Source organism: Simochromis diagramma, unplaced genomic scaffold (genome assembly GCF_900408965.1).
Source record: "Simochromis diagramma unplaced genomic scaffold, fSimDia1.1 OVJJ01000344.1, whole genome shotgun sequence".
NCBI lineage: Eukaryota > Metazoa > Chordata > Actinopteri > Cichliformes > Cichlidae > Simochromis > Simochromis diagramma.
The window spans coordinates 14,065,424-14,084,197 of NW_024387375.1; the positions used below are offsets into that span (position 1 = coordinate 14,065,424).

Sequence of the window (18,774 nt, forward strand, 5' to 3'; positions counted from 1 at the left end):
ATGTTAAATGTTAAATCTAAATGTTAAATGTTAAATCTAAATGTTATATATAAATCTAAATGTTAAATGTTAAATCTAAATGTTACGGGAAACTAAATATTTAGCTAATATGCAAATTTATTGTACGGGTCAACGGAAATACCAAAATAAAAGCTTCAAGAAAACCTCCCGCGCTAAAGTGTGCCGGTCGCACGGTCACTTTTGACTGCCATGAGCTGCTTCGACTATTCCCTACCAGCATGTCCAGCGATTTAGCTGAAAACATTGGAAGAGCCGTTTTGTCGGCCATCCAACGATTCAGCGGTAATGCACCCTCGACCTCACAAACGCCGCAGCACTTGGTAAGTTTATTGTATAGCATTTTGAACGGGTTGATAGCAGTGTTAGCAAAACTAGCAAAGCTAAATTACTTAGCTAGTCCTCAATTATTTCATTTGGTAGGCAGCAGACAGAGATCGAACATCATACAACTCTATTTATTTATTTGGTAGGTAGGTAACAGTCGTTCTTGATGTAAATGTTTCCTTAGGAATCCAGCAATGCACCTGGACCAAGTAGACCTGCCGTCTCCACTGGGATACCATACTGCTCGGTAGGCCTTCTTACACATATCATTTAATTCATTTATCATGAAATTTCCCCTTGTGGGACTAATAAAGGTATGTTATCTTATCTTAGCTGACTGGTTTTGATATACAGTCAGGTTCATAAGTAGTTGGATACAGACACATTTTCTAATGTTGCTTCTGTACATTACCAGAATGAATTAAAAATGAAACTACTCCAATGCAGTTGAAGTGCAGACTTTAAGTTTTAATTCAGTGGGTTGGACTAAATGAATGCATAAAAATGTGAGAGGGAAAAATTAATTTGTAAACACAATCCTATCATTTCAGAGGCTCTAAAGTAATTAGACAAATTAAATAACTGAAAATAAAATGATAATTTCTATTACTTTATTCAAAACCCTTTGTTGGCAATGACAGCCTGAAGTCTTGAAGTCATGGACACCACCAGATGCTGGCATTCCTCCTTACTAAGGCTCTGCCAGGCCTTTACTGCATTGGCTTTCAGTTGCTGTTTGTTTGTGGGCCTTTCTGTCCTAAATTTAGTCTTCAACAACTGAAATGTATGCTCAATTGGGTTAAAATCCAGTGACTGACTTGGCCATTCAAGAATATTCTATTTCTTTATTTTATTAAAGTCATGGGGTGCTTGGACTGTATGTTTTGGGTCATCTTCCATCTTTATTATTAAATGCTGCCCAATCAATGTGACTACTTTTAGCTGGACTTAAGCAGACAAGTATGTCTCTGAACACATTCAGCTGCTTCAGTCCTGTGTCACCTATTCAGTAAACACTACCAGTGCCACTGGCAGCCATGCACGCCCAAACCATCACACTGCCTCTGCCATGTTTTACAGATGATGTGGTATGCTTTGGATCATGAGTCGTTCCACCCTTCTCCATACTTTTTTCTTGCCATCATTCTGGTAGAGGTTGATCTTGGTTTTATCTGTCCAAAGAATGTTTTTCCAAAATTTAGCTGGCTTTTACTAGATGTTTTTTTTTTTTTTTTTTTTTTTTGTTAAGTCCATTCTAGCCTTTCTATTCTTGAGGCTTATGAGTGGCTTGCACCTTGCAGTGAACCCTCTGTATTAGGGCTGTTCGATATGACAATATGAAAACATCTATCATTTCATATTATACGCTATCATTTGTTCTGTGGTGTCGCAAAATAAATTTTACGTCAATATTTTTCATCGTTTTGATGGTCACTGTAGTGGCTGTATTAATTTCTTAATTTTCTTTTTTCTGTTATGTTCTCTTTGACCGCATGTTGTCTGTTCACAGTAAAATTTTCAAAATGCAAACACTACGTCTCAAATCAATTCCAGGCCTTTTATCTGCTTAATTGGTAATGACATCATCATTTTAATATGGATACCCTAAATTAAAGCTGAGTCTGCACATCATGTCCATGATATAATTTTGATTGGAATATGTTTCAGTAAACGGGCAACAAAATAAAACTTGTTAGGGTCCAAATACACACTGACCTAATTGCAGGCCTTTGAGCACTCAATTAGAGTAGCAAAGCACTTTATACAACAGATCTCATTTACCCATTCACATGCACAGATTAATACAAGCACTTTTTCTGTCCAACATTCGCACACAGTCATACTCGGATAAACTCATTGGGAGCTCTAGATTAGAGCACCTGGGAACTGAATCACCAACTTGACCAACAATCACCAAATGCTAATCTACAAGATACAAAAGGTTCAGTTTTCTGTGTAATGGGTAGACAATAGTAAGATGGTCTGAGTCTACAGTTTGTTTGTTTGTTTTTAATGAACAGATAACAGAAACCTTACGGATGTATTGTAATGCATAGGTGTCTATCTGTATCTGTGTTTGAATTCATTTCAGGTTCCTCTTCCATCAGTTCCTCAAGCTCATGCTACGTGCTCACATTTTGTGAGAAAAAACAAGACCTGCAAACACTATACAAAAGATGTTGTGTGCTTGCCCTTGTCTTCAGCATCAACGTTTCTCATACCGAGAGGAGATTCACGAGCAAAACTAGCACAAGATGGCCTTATTGGGAAGATCTCCTTTACATCTGACTGGTCTGAAGCACAACTTAGAGAAGAAATAGCAGCAATCTTCAGAAGAACATTTGCACTGTCAACTGGCCAGACATTCCCTTTTGAGTATTTGAGTACAATTAGAGGATGTAAACGACTAATGAAACCAAATGTTTCTAGCAGTTTTCTTTGGGGTGGCCAAGAAGTTGGCTCGATTTGTTCCACCACCTGCCTCTATATAATGGCAGGGATACAAAAACCTGCACAGGTAAACATTTTATATTGCAGTGCAGAAATATTTATTGTCTAAAAAGTGAGTCTGTTCCCTTAACATAATTTTATTAATTGTATTAATTAATATTGCAGTTTCAGCAGGTGTAAACAGTTTTTAGTGCAGCCATGTGCCTCTGTGTTACCAGTGATTTGGTGCAACTGTATTTGATTTTATGTAGAACATGCTTTCTTTTCCCTCAGGAGGAACCAGAAGAGCTGTCTGATAGTGACTTTGAAAGTCCAGTCTGCCGGAGAAGACGAGGTATGTGACGTGAATGAAAACCTAGTGAGGTTCTAAGCTCGATGACCAGTTAGATTTTGTTACTGCAGTGCGTAATAATTCCTGGGGGGTTTGTTTGATGAGAGCATCGTTAATTTGTCCGATTGGGGCGATCGTGGTTCAAGAGTTGGCAGTTCGCCTTGTAATCGGAAGGTTGCCGGTTCGAGCCCCGGCTCGGACAGTCTCGGTCGTTGTGTCCTTGGGCAAGACACTTCACCTACCGCCTACTGGTGTTGGCCAGAAGGGCCGATGGCGCGATATGGCAGCCTCGCCTCTGTCAGTCTGCCCCAGGGCAGCTGTGGCTACAACTGTAGCTTGCCTTCACCAGTGTGTGAATGGGTGGATGACTGGGTGTGTAAAGTGCTTTGGGGTCCTTAGGGGGGACTAGTAAAAGCGCTATACAAATACAGGCCATTTACCATTTTAATGTTTACGAATTATCACAGGTGATTACAGCCAAGGAGGAATATGTGCCCAACTTTCACTTAAACTAATATAAGGATATATAAAGGCTGTTAACATTATGAAGCAAGTCATGCTGACCTTCTTTCCTTTGTTCAGTGCATCATGCGTTGTCTACAACACCAGGTGAAAGTGAGGCCAAGCATCAGGAAACAGAGAGCTGCATTCAAGAGAGTGAAAATGAGGGACAGGCAGAGGGACAGCAGATGTTTCCATATAATGTGGCAGAATTTGTGTAAGCTGTTGTCTAGGGGTTAAAGAAATCCTTCATTTTAGATGTTGTTTAGGATATTGTTTTGATGCAAGTTTCCAATTTGCATGTTTGGGGTTTTTTTGCTGAATGACTGCAACTTTAGGATTTACATTTAATTTTTTTTTTTATTTTTTTTTTAATGATGTAGTGTGAGAAATTCTTCAAGGCTGACATGTTTTATGATTTCTAATATCTCTTATCTACTTAGCCCTATTTTTCTGGAGGAAGATGAAGCTCTTGAAGAGGCAATTCAGCGTAGCCTCCTAGAAGAGTCTGATAGACAGAGTGAAGTTCATATTTCAAGGTAAGATTTGAAAGTAACCTTTGATAATTGAATATTTTATTTGCATCTTTACTTGCATCATTTTTTTGCAGTTACACAATTACAAAGGTAATTGCTCATTTCTGACTAATTTAATATGGACTATCACAACATAATTATCTGTTGTAACTCTGTGCACTTGAGTCAAATGTACAGCAAATTTCCATTTTTCCCCAAGATCTGTTTGTCATTGTCCCTTTTTTATATAGGTCTTTTAAGAAGCTCAGCAAAGAAGAAATTGAAGGTCTCCTTAGAGCTCATAGTGAGAAAGTCATTACACCAGGAACAAGACAACTCCATATCAGTCGAGCCAATGTGTGGTCGACTGCTTTGCGTCAGTTCAAGAGACCCAAGTTTGCAGAAAGCTGTGAGATGCTTTATGTCACATTTGCAAGCGATGAACATGATACAGAGGAAGATGCTGCTGACCTTGGGGGGCCAAGGCGGGAGTTTTTCCGTTTACTGGTGAAGGCCATCTTTCAGGACAGTGGTGCTTTTGAAGGTAATAGGATTTCACAGTCAAACTAACTAACTTACTTACTCAAGGCCTAAAGGCTTGTTGACGACACTCGTTTTTATAATGTTACAAACGCAACAACCACCTGATCTGAACATTGTTTGACAGAACATTAACAAGTTAATAAATGACTACAGATAATAAATCTGTTATGTTCTGTGTGTCTGAAACAGTAAAAAAAATAGTAATACATTTTTGTCTGTCAATCTCAAGATATCAGTTTGGGGTCTGTACAGAATATACTTTTTTGTGTGTTATTTTTCAGCTACACCAAATGGATGCACACTGAAATTTAACATCCTACACTTGCAAAATGGAGTATATCGAACCATTGGCAGGATGTTGTCCACGATAATAGTGCAAGGTGGAGAAGCACCTGCCTTTCTCTCTCCACATGTAGTAGACTACATTGTGTCAGGAGACATTCTTCAAGTACACCTAACACCGGATGATATAGGTGACCCTGAGTTAAGAGAGAATCTGAAAAAGGTGAATTGCAATATTATAACAAGAATATTGTAATATTTCCTATATTCACAAGTCTTCTGGTCTTCTTTTATAATATATAATAAATACACTTTTGGTTATTAGAGGCAATTCCATGTATTATATTTTCAATTTGTTTCCTTTTTGTTAAAAAAAAAAAAAAAATATTGGTGAAATACAGCCAAATAAACCAAAACAAAAACGTTTAGAGTCCAATTAAAATGAACCATCTGCAGTATTTGTGTACACTGGTAAAAAACAAACATTTAAAGTGTTTTTCTTAAATATTTAGGTTGTAAATGCAACAACTCAACATGATTTGGAGGAAGCAGTCAGCTGCTGCGACTCATGGCGATATCAAGTTGAAGGTCTTCCACTCACAGTCACCATGGCCAATAAAGATCTGTTCGTGAAAAATGCAGCTCTATACCTTGCAGTTCTGCAACGGCAAAGCTGTTTCGATCAACTAACTGATGGCTTGTCCTACTATGGAGTGAGATTTATATTTTTTCTGTATCAATTGGTCATTATTTTATAATCATTTAGAGTGAGCTACTTTTTATATTTAAAACTGGAATTTAACCAATATTTAAACTTTTCTGTCTAGATTTTATCACTCCTGAGAGAGAACCCCAGTTTGCGTGTTCTGCTTGACCTATCGGGGGAGGACAAAGATCTGACAGCCAGTTTAATTGCTGGGGTTCTCAGGCCAAGCTATTCTGTCCTTGGGAGCAACAGAAGAGTTAGAGAGGAGCTGATGGTGGTCAAATTTCGGGAATTTCTCCAGTGTGTCGAAAGTAAGCAGAAATTCACATAATGTAGTCTGGCCATGAAACAATTCGGGACACTAAAGTAAAACTTTGTCTTTTTATGTCACATGCGCACACACAAAACAGGAATAAAGATGTATGATAGCTTACAACTGACAAGCAAGGCAAAGACAGAACCTCTGTATTTTTTATAAAAACATTAGCCATCATTTAGTTGTTAGCTCAAGCTTTAACTATTTTAGTGTCCCCAGGTTAACGGTGGTTTTTCTTTGTTTTTAGATGAAGAGCTGAGAGACTCACTTGGAGAAAGGACTCTTACCAAGGATGAAGAGGCATTTGTGAAGGCTTTGAGGCCTGGTCACATCTTGGCTTTTGCCACCGGGAGCAGCAAGGTTCCAGCCATAGGTTTTCAACCAGCTCCTAAAATAACATTCATTCACGATGAAAGCAAACATCTCCCGATTGCACACACATGTGCAAATGAGCTTCAGCTTTTTGTGAATGAAACAACAATGGCTGATGATGATGCTTTTCATTACTGCTTCTTAGTAGCACTCATGAATGGGGCTTTATTCAGCACCATCTAAGCATGTTCCAAAAAAGTGAAATTAAAATGGTGGGTTTGTTAACCCTAATCCTGTTCATTAATTGTAGTTTCAAGTAACTTTGCTTCCTACAAGATAGTTGAAATTAATTCTGACTGCATTTAATGTTGAAATGTAATAATTTTCAAAGCTTCAATAGATTTATAAAAATGCTAATTCTGTATTTTCAACGACAAATCAATAAAGTCACTGGTGTAATACAATAATTTTATTAAGCTTTTCTTTTTTAAACAAGGACACTTCAAAACAGTTTATGCACAGAGTATATTAAACATGCTTTGTAGAACAAGCCAGGATTACTTAGACATCTAACAGCAACATTTATTAAGACTATTGCAACTTTACAATGATTAAAACAATACTGTAGATAATCTTGTGAATTGATTTAAAGACTGACTGTTCCGTGTTGATAATTTTCACTGTTATACTGTATTACAGTGTGAATTTGATCTTTACTTCAATCTGAATAACTGGTTTTACCCATAAACTAAAAGTGGTTGTAGCCTTCTGAATAGCCTATGAGTCACTGTCAGTCATTAACTCTGAGTCCTTATGTGTCAGGAGGCATCACTGCTAGAGGGGAGGGGCTTCTGCAGTAGTACAAAAACTGCATTTGCTGTACAGCATTTAAGAATGCTAAGTGTCATCACTCTTTAGAACATCACTGGTATCCTGTGGTTGAGGTCACACATTTACAAGTTTGTTAAAAATATACTGCTGTGTTCGTTGAAACAATGTTTTACCATTATTGTTGTCTTCTTCAAAAGGGTGAATGCTTGTATATAGCTCTTGTAAATCGCTGTCATTTAATGGGACAAACCTACTTTCAGAGTTTGAGAAGGAGGGTATGGAGACCTCTGCTGTAGAAAGTTCTGGGTTGTGACGATGAGACACATGAGTTCCGCAGGCAAAAAGCTGGATGGGAGTTCTATTACCTTCAGTGGAAACAGAGTGATTGTTATATCCAGCTTTGAATTCCTTCAAAGTGCGGTTGATTCGTGGTAGAAACACATAATGAAGGCAAAATAGGTCTGTTGCATTTTCTAAGTCTAGGATACCAAGTGATTCCAATTCATAAAATATAGGTGCATAAATGCGGCTACAGTTGTTGTTTAAGTCTCGGTTGAAACGCTCAATCCTCTGGTTGTGCACAGAACTTCCCATTAAGACAGAGCTTTCACCCCTGCTTGCTCGCATGTCCTCCCAAATCTGAGCATTCTCTCCTCCGTGATCAGTCCTGATATGCAGGGGTCTGCCAAATTGTCCAACAGCTGCAGTAAAGAGGGCTTTCACAGTCTCAGCTCGATTATTGCTGGAGCACTGAAGAAACATCAACATCCTGCTGTATCCATCTATTGCACCATGAACAACAAACTTCCAACGAATCAGTTTGTGATTTCCATCTATGTGCCATATGAAATTTGGATGAGGCACAGAATATACTCGCCGAGCAACTGCAGTTCTTCTCCTGGATAGAACACCAGCCGAGTCCACCCTCCGCAGTGACTTTCTTACGCGCCATCTTTGAACCACTATGTTTTTGGAACGCAGATGACCCATCAGCATCACTTCTCCAACATTTGGATGTTCAGTTTTTATCTGGGACACTATCTGATCTAACTCATGGTCACTGATTACATTGAATTTTGACTCTGAGATATTATAGTCTTGCAGTAACTTATACAGAGTGGGCCTGGAGATGGAAAGGATAGATGCAGCTTCAGTAAAAGATGTTTTCAGGGAAAGAACATTTTCCAATTCCTCTTTGGAAATCTGAAGCCTTCCTTGGTAACCATCCTAGAACACGGCACAGAAAATCTCAATGAGCACAATTCTATAACAAAAGATGGGTAATTTGAGGCAATTGTACTGTGACAGATTAGCTAGAGTAATATCTTATCAATAGTTTTAAAATATGAAAGTGAGCAATCAAAAGACACTTCACAGCAAAAACAGTAATAAAATATGACGTAAAACTTGTGAATGTTGTTGGTGGTGATGTAACACAGCTAGTGATGGACCCCTAAGAAGATGAAATGTATGTAGAACCAGAATCATTACTTTGACAGGATTTAATTTAAGGTGACATATTACACCAAAGAAAAAACAAAAATTAGTCAGCTAAATGATATGTGTAAGAAGGCCTACCGAGCAGTATGGTATCCCAGTGGAGACGGCAGGTCTACTTGGTCCAGGTGCATTGCTGGATTCCTAAGGAAACATTTACATCAAGAACGACTGTTACCTACCTACCAAATAAATAAATAGAGTTGTATGATGTTCGATCTCTGTCTGCTGCCTACCAAATGAAATAATTGAGGACTAGCTAAGTAATTTAGCTTTGCTAGTTTTGCTAACACTGCTATCAACCCGTTCAAAATGCTATACAATAAACTTACCAAGTGCTGCGGCGTTTGTGAGGTCGAGGGTGCATTACCGCTGAATCGTTGGATGGCCGACAAAACGGCTCTTCCAATGTTTTCAGCTAAATCGCTGGACATGCTGGTAGGGAATAGTCGAAGCAGCTCATGGCAGTCAAAAGTGACCGTAAGAGGAGCGCAAACACAGAACCTGACCGCGACCGGCACACTTTAGCGCGGGAGGTTTTCTTGAAGCTTTTATTTTGGTATTTCCGTTGACCCGTACAATAAATTTGCATATTAGCTAAATATTTAGTTTCCCGTAACATTTAGATTTAACATTTAACATTTAGATTTATATATAACATTTAGATTTAACATTTAGATTTATATATAACATTTAGATTTAACATTTAGATTTATATATAACATTTAGATTTAACATTTAACATTTAGATTTATATATAACATTTAGATTTAACATTTAACATTTAGATTTATATATAACATTTAGATTTAACATTTAACATTTAGATTTATATATAATATTTACATTTAACATTTAACATTTACATTTAAATATAATATTTACATTTAACATTTAACATTTACATTTAAATATAATATTTACATTTAACATTTAGCATTTACATTTAACATTTAGATTTAACATTTAGCATTTAGATTTAACATTTAAAATCCTGTTTTAAATATGAAAAGTTACAAATATTTTACTAAATGTTGTAAAAAATGACTCGAAAAAACATGTTTTTGTAAGATTTAGAGCTAAATGTGGAAAAATGTTGCTGTTAATTTCGGCATGTTTCAGTTTACAAACGGCGCCCCATACGTTTCTGGGATGCTTAGGACTAGTGATGGGATTTCCGGCTCTTTTTAGAGATCCGGCTCTTTCGGTTCGGCTCACTAAAAAGAGCCGGCTCTTTCTGCTCCGAACCGGCTCTTCAGGTTGTTTTGTTGCTTTAATTTATTTATTATTAACAATAATATAAAATTATGCACAAAAGGAATTACTAACGTAAAAAAAAAGTGGTTTTATTTATATATGTTTATATATAAATATATGCGGTTAATATGACATGCAGCCTAACAAGTTACAGAAGACGTGCCTAAACGCTGAGACTTAACACGCACAACATGCAAAGAGTGGAAGCCGTATCAACAGGGAATGGTAAGTAATAGCACGCTAAGCTAACCAAGCTACCATTCCGGCTACTTGAGCGCTGCACGAGGGAGTACAGAGGAGCAAAAAATGTTGACTATAAGCGCGTAAATGTAGTTTGAAGTGACTCAGGAACAAATATAAGAACACTATAATGGCATATACTTAATTCTAGATGAGTAAAAGGTTTATTAAAGTGTAAATATGTCGATTTAAAGTCACCACGCCATTTTGCCGAACATACTTGTGCATCCGCCATCTTTGCCAGCCGAGTCGTAAAGAGGCCTGTGTATGCGCGCGACGGACGGAAGACACCGAGGTACGGGAAATGACGTTCATTTAGGCGAGGCTAAAAAAAGATATAACAGACTTTTTTTGGACTAAAATTACAGAGTTATCGTACCACTTTACGTGCGGTAGGGGACATTATAGTTTTTCCCTATTTCTGTTGCCTATAGTTCTATTTGTATATTTGTAAATTAAACTAGAGGGTGAAAAAGTGAGGGTGGCAAGTGCCGCCCACTGGTACGAACAAATAACTGTTATCACGTGATTGCACAGGAACCAGAAACGACCCAAACAGAAAACAAGATGGCATCACACCCAGGAGGATGCGATCAAGGTAGTAGCAGCTATCGTCAACAAATAAAATACATATATTTCGACTCTGACAGAGTCGGTGGGAGTCCGATAGACACAGATAATGTGGCGCTTTAACAGTTAACATTTAGTTTGCCGCTTTATTGCTTGCTAAGTGTATCGTTAACATGGATAGGGCTTAGCTTAGCAAAAGTAGCTAAACGTTAGCTTTGCGTTAGCACTGCGTTGTGTAGATGTTCACGTTACAAAGAGTAAGCAAACGCGTTTGACCAAAAGCGAAACGTACACATTTGGAAACGGCATCCGTTTGACATTAAAAAATGGCAAATTTCCTCAGTTTTTAACGTGAATTAACTTAAATTAATACTATCAACTGAATAACTAACACCAGATTTGATGTATTGCCTTTGTATATGTTACGGACAAACAGGTGTCTAGAGTTGAGTTGAACAGGAGATATAAATAATTTACAAAAACAATAGTTTTAAAAACGTGTTTAAACTAATTGTTACGGAAAAAAAAACGTACGATGAAACTGAGAATTGACGTATAATTTTTCTGTCATCTAAAGTGATCTCATAATAATTTGGCGCAATGCCAAATTATTATTATTATTATTATTATTATCAGCATTTGAGTCATCTAATGAGTGTCTACCTTTGTCTTTCATGGAATTCCGGAGATCAGATACTGGAAGTCGGAACTATTTTGTTACAGGAGTGAGTACACACTACACTCTTGGGTAGCAGTTATATGTGGAATATATCATTTTTGTGAAGGAAATCAACTTGATATAAGGGGTTAGGTGTAAGGAGTTTGAGTGCCTTTGTTGACTTGTTTCAGAAGGAAGAGCTGATCACCTACCAATTGCAAAGCTGTTTGTTTGATCTTCTAGGTTGCATGTCAACATAAATAGTGAATCTCATGTTGACCTTGACACATCCGTCAGAGTGCTAGTGTCCTAACGCTGGGTTAAAAGTGCTTTGGCACAGAGAAAATATGTATCATATGTGAACGAGGCTTGTTGTAAGAAAACACATTCAACACTCAAAGAGAGTAGTAAAGTGCTATATATAAGTAACAGTCCATTTTGAAAGTGCTAATGTGCCAAGGTTCAATGATGACAACCAGCTTAGGTAACCAGGTCATCTTAACCCCTTCACTTTGGTTTCTTGCTGTTGAACTAGAGAAAGTGTAAGATGGCTTACTGTTGTGTATTTGTGCTGTATAGTTTCATCTATGAGCGAGTTCAGAGGCAAAGAGATGGCAATAGGGCAGTGACGAGAGAACAGCTTGATGGAAGCCAGCTGACTGACCCAAAACATAAGAAGCTTGCTCAGTGCCTGCAGCAGATTGGAGACGAGCTGGATGGAAATGTAGAGCTCCAAAGGTTGGTAACTTGTCTGTGTGCCTCTTCAGGCAACTTTAAAGGCGTGGAGTATTATGATATGCATGTTTGTTCAACTATAACTGTAATAACTAAATTATTTGCTTACCATTATTCAATCTTTTTCCCTAGAATGATAAATAACTCTTCGCTTTGTCCCACAAGAAAGGTTTTTATGAGAGTGGCCTCTGAGACCTTTTCAGATGGAATATTTAACTGGGGCAGGGTGGTTGCACTGTTCTACTTTGCATGCCGACTCGTTATCAAAGTACGTGAAACTGCTATTGCCGATTCCCCCGTTACTACCCTGTGTATATAAGCCCTGTGTTTTCCCATGCTCGGTGTCGCGTCGTACCCTCAGATTATGCCTGTGTGTTCCTGTTCTCCGGTTTCAGTGGTCACTTCATGTTTTGTTTTCGTACCAGCAATAAAGCTGAGGTTTTTGAGTTTCACGTTAGTGTCTGAGTCCTGCGTTTGGATCCTCCTCTCCGCCTGCCCGCACACAGAGCCCTGACAGAAGCACAGGGCACACGGCCTTTATTTCCTTTCTTAAACAATCATGTATAATATGTGTTAAATTGTGTGTTCCAGCGGACTCACGGTGGAAGCGCAGCTCCCGTTTTGACGGGACCCGGCTAGCGCTTGGAGGGCCTCTGTGCTGCCGTTCCTCACTGGCAGCCTACCCTTCGGCCCACTCGTCTTCTTCCTCCCCGCGGACGTCCCGGTCTCGCAGAAAACGCTCCAGCCGGTCCTGGGAGGATTACTACGAGCCTGCAAGCAACCAGCTTACACCTGCACAGGCGTTCTACAAAATGTTAGCAATCATTATTGTGCCCCTCGACTCACCCAGCGATTCCACACCGCAGGAGGAGCAGCCGCTGCAGAGTTTTGCTGCAGAGTTTTGCCACGTCACCCTCAGCCAGTCCTGATCCCTCTTCGACGGGAAAGCGGCGGACCCGCCGCCAGCATTCAGAGCTCCAGTGGGAGCCTAGGATTTTTTCTGAACAGCCGGCTAGGGTGAGTGGTGGGGCTACTCTTTCGCCCCCTGCTGAAATAAGAACTGTAAATGAAAGGAGTGATTATTTGAAGGACAATTCTCCCGGTTCATTGCACTATTTAGACTGTCCCATACCTCACCTTTCTAAACCTGTTGATGAAACCAAGGAGATCTATGACTTTATGCCTCAAAAGGTTCCGGGTGATTATCATGCTCCTGAACCCGTCAAGCATATAGTGACTGCTGTTCGTCCTCAACTCGACACTTCTGTGAGAGCGAACAATGTGTGTGTCACCCCAGAGACTCTTAAGCCCGTGTCAGCTCAGTTTTCTGCTCAGCAGCCACCTGTAGCTAAGTTTCCAGTGTCCCCTGCTCGGCAGCCACCTGTAGCTCAGTATCCAGTGTTTCCTGCTCAGCAGCCGCCACCTGTAGCTCAGTGTCCTGTGTTTCCTGCTCAGCAGCCGCCTGTAGCCCAGTCACCAACTCCACCACCACTTTCACCTCAAGTTCAGTCACCCATAGCTCAGTCTTCACCCCCGCTATCCATAGCTCAGTCGCTACCACAGCCAGACTTATTACAAACTTTGTTACAGTCTATGGCCCAGTCAGTAGCTCAGTTGGTAGAAGAATCATTAGCTTTATCATCAGTTCCGTCTCCTCCTGTTCTCCAGTCAGTTCCGTCTCCTGCATCTCAGTCGACCTTAGTGCACTCTCGGGTATTGCCAGCACCTCAGTCATTAACACGGCCTGCGCCTCAGCCACCATCTCCACCCACTCATTTTCAGGGGGAGAATAGCCCCACACAGACTTTCATTGCTCCTCAAGACCTAGCTCAATTTGGGACTTCTACTCTCTCCGGGGCCTCCCTAGAGGTTAAATATCAGCATTCAGTTAACTCTGGACCCCTGGACATAAAGAAGCCAGCGCAACCTGTTTTGTTCCTGCCAGAGGCCCGTGCGCCTGCTGGTCCTGCTCTGTCCCTGCCAGAGGTCCCCGCGCCTGCTGGTTCTGTTCTGTCTCTGCCAGAGGTCCCCGCGCCTGCTGGTTCTGTTCTGTCCCTGCCAGAGGTCCCCGCACCTGCTGGTTCTGTTCTGTCCCTGCCAGGGGTCTCTGCACCTGCTGGTTCTGTTCTGTCCCTGCCAGAGGTCTCTGCACCTGCTGGTTCTGGTGCCCACTGGTCCTGAGACTGTTTTCGCTGGAGGGCTCGAGGAGCCCATCCAGCCTCCTGCTTCGCCAGCTGGGGGGCCCGAGGAGCCCGTCCAGCAACTTTCCTCGTCAGCTGGGGGACCCGAGGAGCCCGTCCAGCAACTTTCCTCATCAGCTGGGGGGCCCGAGGAGCCCGTCCAGCCTCCTGCTTCGCCAGCTGGGGGGCCCGAGGAGCCCGTCCAGCAACTTTCCTCGTCAGCTGGGGGACCCGAGGAGCCCGTCCAAGCAACTTTCCTCATCAGCTGGGGGGCCCGAGGAGCCCGTCAGCTGGGGTGTACCCAGATGAGCCCCGTCCAGCAACACAGTTTTTTCTGTGCATCCCCCGGCAGCTGGGGGCCCGAGGAGCACGTGCACCCGTTTCATCTAAATATGGTTCATTCTCGCCTGGTCCGGCTCCGGCTTCATCCTCGCCTGGTCCAGCTTCGGCTTCACCCACGCCGTCGCCTGGTCCGGCTTCTGCATCATCAGCGTCGCCTGGTCCGGCTTCTGCATCATCAGCGTCGCCTGGTCCAGCCTCCACTTCAGCTGCCTCCTCCTCGTCTGGCCCAGCTCCGGCTTCTTCCACGCCCGGTCCTGCCTCATGTCTTCATCCACGCCTGGTCCTGCCTCGTCTCCGCCTTCGTCTTGGTCTGGTCCTGCCTCGTCTGGTCCTGCGGTTGCCACACCGCCGTCAGAGCCAGCTCGACCTGTTCCGCCTCACCTCTGCCAGCCGTTTTCCAGGCTGCTAAGTTGGCATCATGGCCTTCGGGGACGGCCTCCGGAAAGAGTTCGTCACCGCCGCTGGCATCGCGGCCGACCTCCGGACCTGCTCAGTGGCTGCCACTGCCTTCCAAGTGGTCGGCCTCCTGATTGGTTTTGCCTGCGCCGTTGCTGTGTGCACGGTCGGTCCCCAGAACTGATTGCCCGTCGTTGCCGTGTGCACGGTCAGTCCCCTGAACTTTCCGTGGACTCTTGAGCTCTGGTTTCGTTTTGTTTTTGCAGTGCTTTCCTGCATTTTTGGACTGTGGTGCTCCTTGTTTTTTGTTTGGTCTCTAGGAATTGTGGTTTCATGTATAGTTCAGTTCCAGGTGTCATTTTCTGTCTCTCTGTGTTGAGTCCGTGTCTCTGAGTTGTGATTCATGTTTCCTGTTTTATTGTGAAAGTCTTTGTCTTATGTTAGTGTGTGCAGCTTTGTTCCCCATGTCTCGTTAGCCCTGATCTCTCCCAGCTGTGTCTCCCTCCTGTTACCGAATCCCCCGTTACTACCCTGTGTATATAAGCCCTGTGTTTTCCCATGCTCGGTGTCGCGTCGTACCCTCAGATTATGCCTGTGTTCCTGTTCTCCGGTTTCAGTGGTCACTTCATGTTTTGTTTTCGTACCAGCAATAAAGCTGAGATTTTTGAGTTTCACGTTAGTGTCTGAGTCCTGCGTTTGGATCCTCCTCTCCGCCTGCCCGCACACAGAGCCCTGACAGAAGCACAGGGCACACGGCCTTTATTTCCTTTCTTAAACAATCATGTATAATATGTGTTAAATTGTGTGTATATATATATATATATACTAGAAAGCGAAAATTTCAGAAGAAATTTTAAGTGTGCCTATGCCGCTGCTAATCAGTGTAGTTTGCCTTTCATACGGCTACAGAGAGCAAAACTCAGCAGAGCAGCCATTCTCCACCATGAACTATGGTAAAAACAAACACCGCTCGCGCCTCACAGATGACAGCTTACAGTTTTGTGTAACGATGAGGGGACTTCGTACAGCCCCGATTTGCAGACGCTGTGCACAGAGGTTCATGAGCAGAAGTCGCATTGTACCACGGCAGACCCGACAATGTTTGCATGAACACGCTTTGAAGCATTACGTTATGGACCACTTTTCACACATGGTTGGTGTACCTACACAGCTGGCTGTAGCTTTTCAACTCACAGCCCAACACACACCAAAAAAACAGCCGAGAGAGCACAGACTTTACGCCCGTGTTTCCACCTCCCCTGCACCAGCACTGCAGACCACGCCCTGCCACACACATCAAACAGGTAAAATAAATATTTATGCACTTTTGCATTCACTTTTTGTTTTTTGTTATTTTTACACAGTGTTCTGAATGATTAACAATGGTCTACAGCCAATCTTGTGTATTATTATACAAACTTTGGTTGTAAGATTCCGATAACTATTTAATAAAAGCTAAATATTTTATATAGAATAGAATAGAATTCAACTTTATTGTCATTGCACATGCACAGGTACAGGGCAACGAAATGCAGTTTGCATCCATCCAGAAGTGCTTTAGTGATATAGATATATTACAATATATATTAGCAATAATATAGATATGTGAGTATATTACAGAAATGGGTCTATTATGGTATGTTATAATGTACACGGTATGAAGTATGTTGTGAATATTCTATAACTATAAGTATGTACAGGCTGTAGTGAGTACAAGCTATGTACAGGATATGAACAGGATATAAATATGAAAAACTATACAGAATATGAAATAAATAACTTTACAGAATCTGAGATATACAGCTATACAGAAATGGGAACTATGCAAGTTGTAAACAGTTGTAGGATTAAAGATTATCGAATGTACAGAATGATTATTTACACAGAGCTATACAGTAGTGCAGTTAAGATAGGTGAGGGTGTAGATAGTTTCTACAGAGGCTATATAAAGTGCTAGTGGTTGTGAGTGGTGGTTCAGTCCATGTTATTATTGTGTGTTTGAGGGTACAGTTGTCCATTGTGGGTGTGTGTATGTTCAGTCCATGAGTTTAACGTGGGTCAGATGTCAGGAGGCAGAGTTCAGGAGTCTGACAGCTGTGGGGAAGAAGCTGTTCTGGTACCTGGTGGTCTTAGTCCGGAGGCTCCTGTAGCGCCTCCCAGAGGGCAGGAGGGTGAAGAGTCCATGCGATGGGTGACTGGGGTCTTTGATGATTTTCCCAGCCCTTTTCAGACACCGCTTCCTGTAGATGTCTTTTATGGCAGGAAGTGGTGCTCCGGCGATGCGCTGGGCAGTTTTCACGACCCTCTGCAACGCCTTCCGGTCCGAGGCAGAGCAGTTCCCGTACCAGACTGTTATACAGTTGGTCAGGATGCTCTCGATGGTGCAGCGATAGAAGTTCACCAGGATGTCTGAGGACAGGTGGTTCTTCCTCAGAGTCCTCAAGAAGAAGAGGCGCTGGTGAGCCTTCTTGACCAGCTTGGAGCAGTTGGTCGTCCAGGTGAGATCCTCGGAGATGTGGACTCCCAGGAACTTGAAGCTGCTCACACGCTCCACAGCCGTCCCCTTAATGTGGATGGGTGGATGTGGGTCAGCATTCCTCTTGTAGTCCACGATGAGCTCCTTGGTCTTCTCGGTGTTAAGCAGCAGGTTGTTTCTGTCGCACCACTCAGCCAGACGATCCACCTCCTCCCTGTAGGCGGCCTCATCGTTGTCACTGATGAGGCCAATCACCGTGGTGTCATCTGCAAACTTAATGATGGTGTTGGAACCATCAGCAGGTCTGCAGTCGTGGGTGAAGAGGGAGTAGAGGAAAGGGCTCATCACACAGCCTTGTATGAGAGCAAGAAAGAAAAGTATATCTTTGTGTCCCCCTTTCCCTGTTAATGCCCTACCTGGCCCCCTGGCAAAAGCTTTGCTAGATCCGCCCCTGCACAGTTACCAGCTGTCAGCTACACAAAAAAAGGAGCTTGGTGTTATTTGTCTCTCAGAAACAGTTCATAACTTCCCTTCAACTCATTCATGTCACCTAAAAGGTAAACCTGTTTCTCCATCACCAGTTCAGCTCTGATGATTCAGTAAGGACATCTCCTGGTTTCGACCAGCCCTTTTTTACAACTGTGGCTCCAGCAAACATCAGCTGATACTAGAAATTAAAATCAAATGAATTCTAACAACAGCTGATCAAGCTTAAATGTGCTGCTGTTGTTTAGCGCAATAAACAAACGAGAGAAAAGCCGATCATTGATCAGTTTCATGATTGAAGTTTCAACAGGCGAGAGAATGACATGGGAGCCTGTCATAAAGTTCAACATCAGTAACTTAGCGCGCACACAGCTGTATAGAAACTCCGTCGTGCTAGCTAGCACGCAGTACGAGTTATTGTAAAAAGTCAACACAACGAAAAATAAACTACACCTAAACTCGGTTTATATCTGACACAAATAGAGTGCAGTTCATAACTTCTTACCTGAAATTCAGTTCACCTCACGCTCCGACCGGCAGCCACCTGCTTCTCCTGCCTTCGGTTTCCCTGATCCACGATTGAGAACTGTTGCTAATATGGGATCTCTTGATAAAACGAGCAGATATTTGAAGTTTACACACCTACATCCTCGCCTGAAAATATCTTAAAAGTTTATTTTGCGACCTAGAAACACTAATAAAATACATATAAAACGAAATGGTGGCCGCCATTGTTTGAGTCGGTAGAGGCGTGCCATGACTTGTGGGATATGGAGTGTTCCACCAAGCATACACCCTTGCGGT

General features: G+C 42.0%; 3 protein-coding genes across 3 annotated transcripts; 2 read left to right on the top strand and 1 right to left on the bottom strand.

Moving 5' to 3' along the window:
• The first annotated feature begins 95 nt into the window (after positions 1-95).
• On the top strand, positions 96-6,545 carry LOC120719976. The gene is made up of 11 exons (XM_040009534.1): positions 96-341; positions 530-592; positions 2,438-2,863; positions 3,070-3,130; positions 3,710-3,845; positions 4,072-4,167; positions 4,395-4,687; positions 4,968-5,191; positions 5,481-5,681; positions 5,796-5,985; positions 6,238-6,545. The coding sequence occupies exons 1-11, from the start codon at positions 240-242 to the stop codon at positions 6,543-6,545; spliced, it is 2,100 nt and encodes a 699-aa protein (XP_039865468.1). The 5' UTR covers positions 96-239.
• A 136-nt stretch (positions 6,546-6,681) lies between these two features.
• On the bottom strand, positions 6,682-9,261 carry LOC120719994. The gene is made up of 3 exons (XM_040009565.1): positions 8,963-9,261; positions 8,712-8,774; positions 6,682-8,360 (listed from the first exon to the last, which is right to left on the bottom strand). Exons 1-3 carry the CDS (start codon positions 9,062-9,064, stop codon positions 7,248-7,250), a joined length of 1,278 nt encoding a protein of 425 aa, XP_039865499.1. The 5' UTR covers positions 9,065-9,261; the 3' UTR covers positions 6,682-7,247.
• Positions 9,262-11,065: 1,804 nt separating this feature from the next.
• LOC120719995 (apoptosis regulator BAX-like) lies at positions 11,066-12,495 on the top strand. Its single transcript, XM_040009566.1, has 3 exons — positions 11,066-11,422; positions 11,935-12,093; positions 12,223-12,495. Exons 1-3 carry the CDS (start codon positions 11,298-11,300, stop codon positions 12,407-12,409), a joined length of 471 nt encoding a protein of 156 aa, XP_039865500.1. The 5' UTR covers positions 11,066-11,297; the 3' UTR covers positions 12,410-12,495.
• The last annotated feature ends 6,279 nt before the right edge of the window (positions 12,496-18,774 follow it).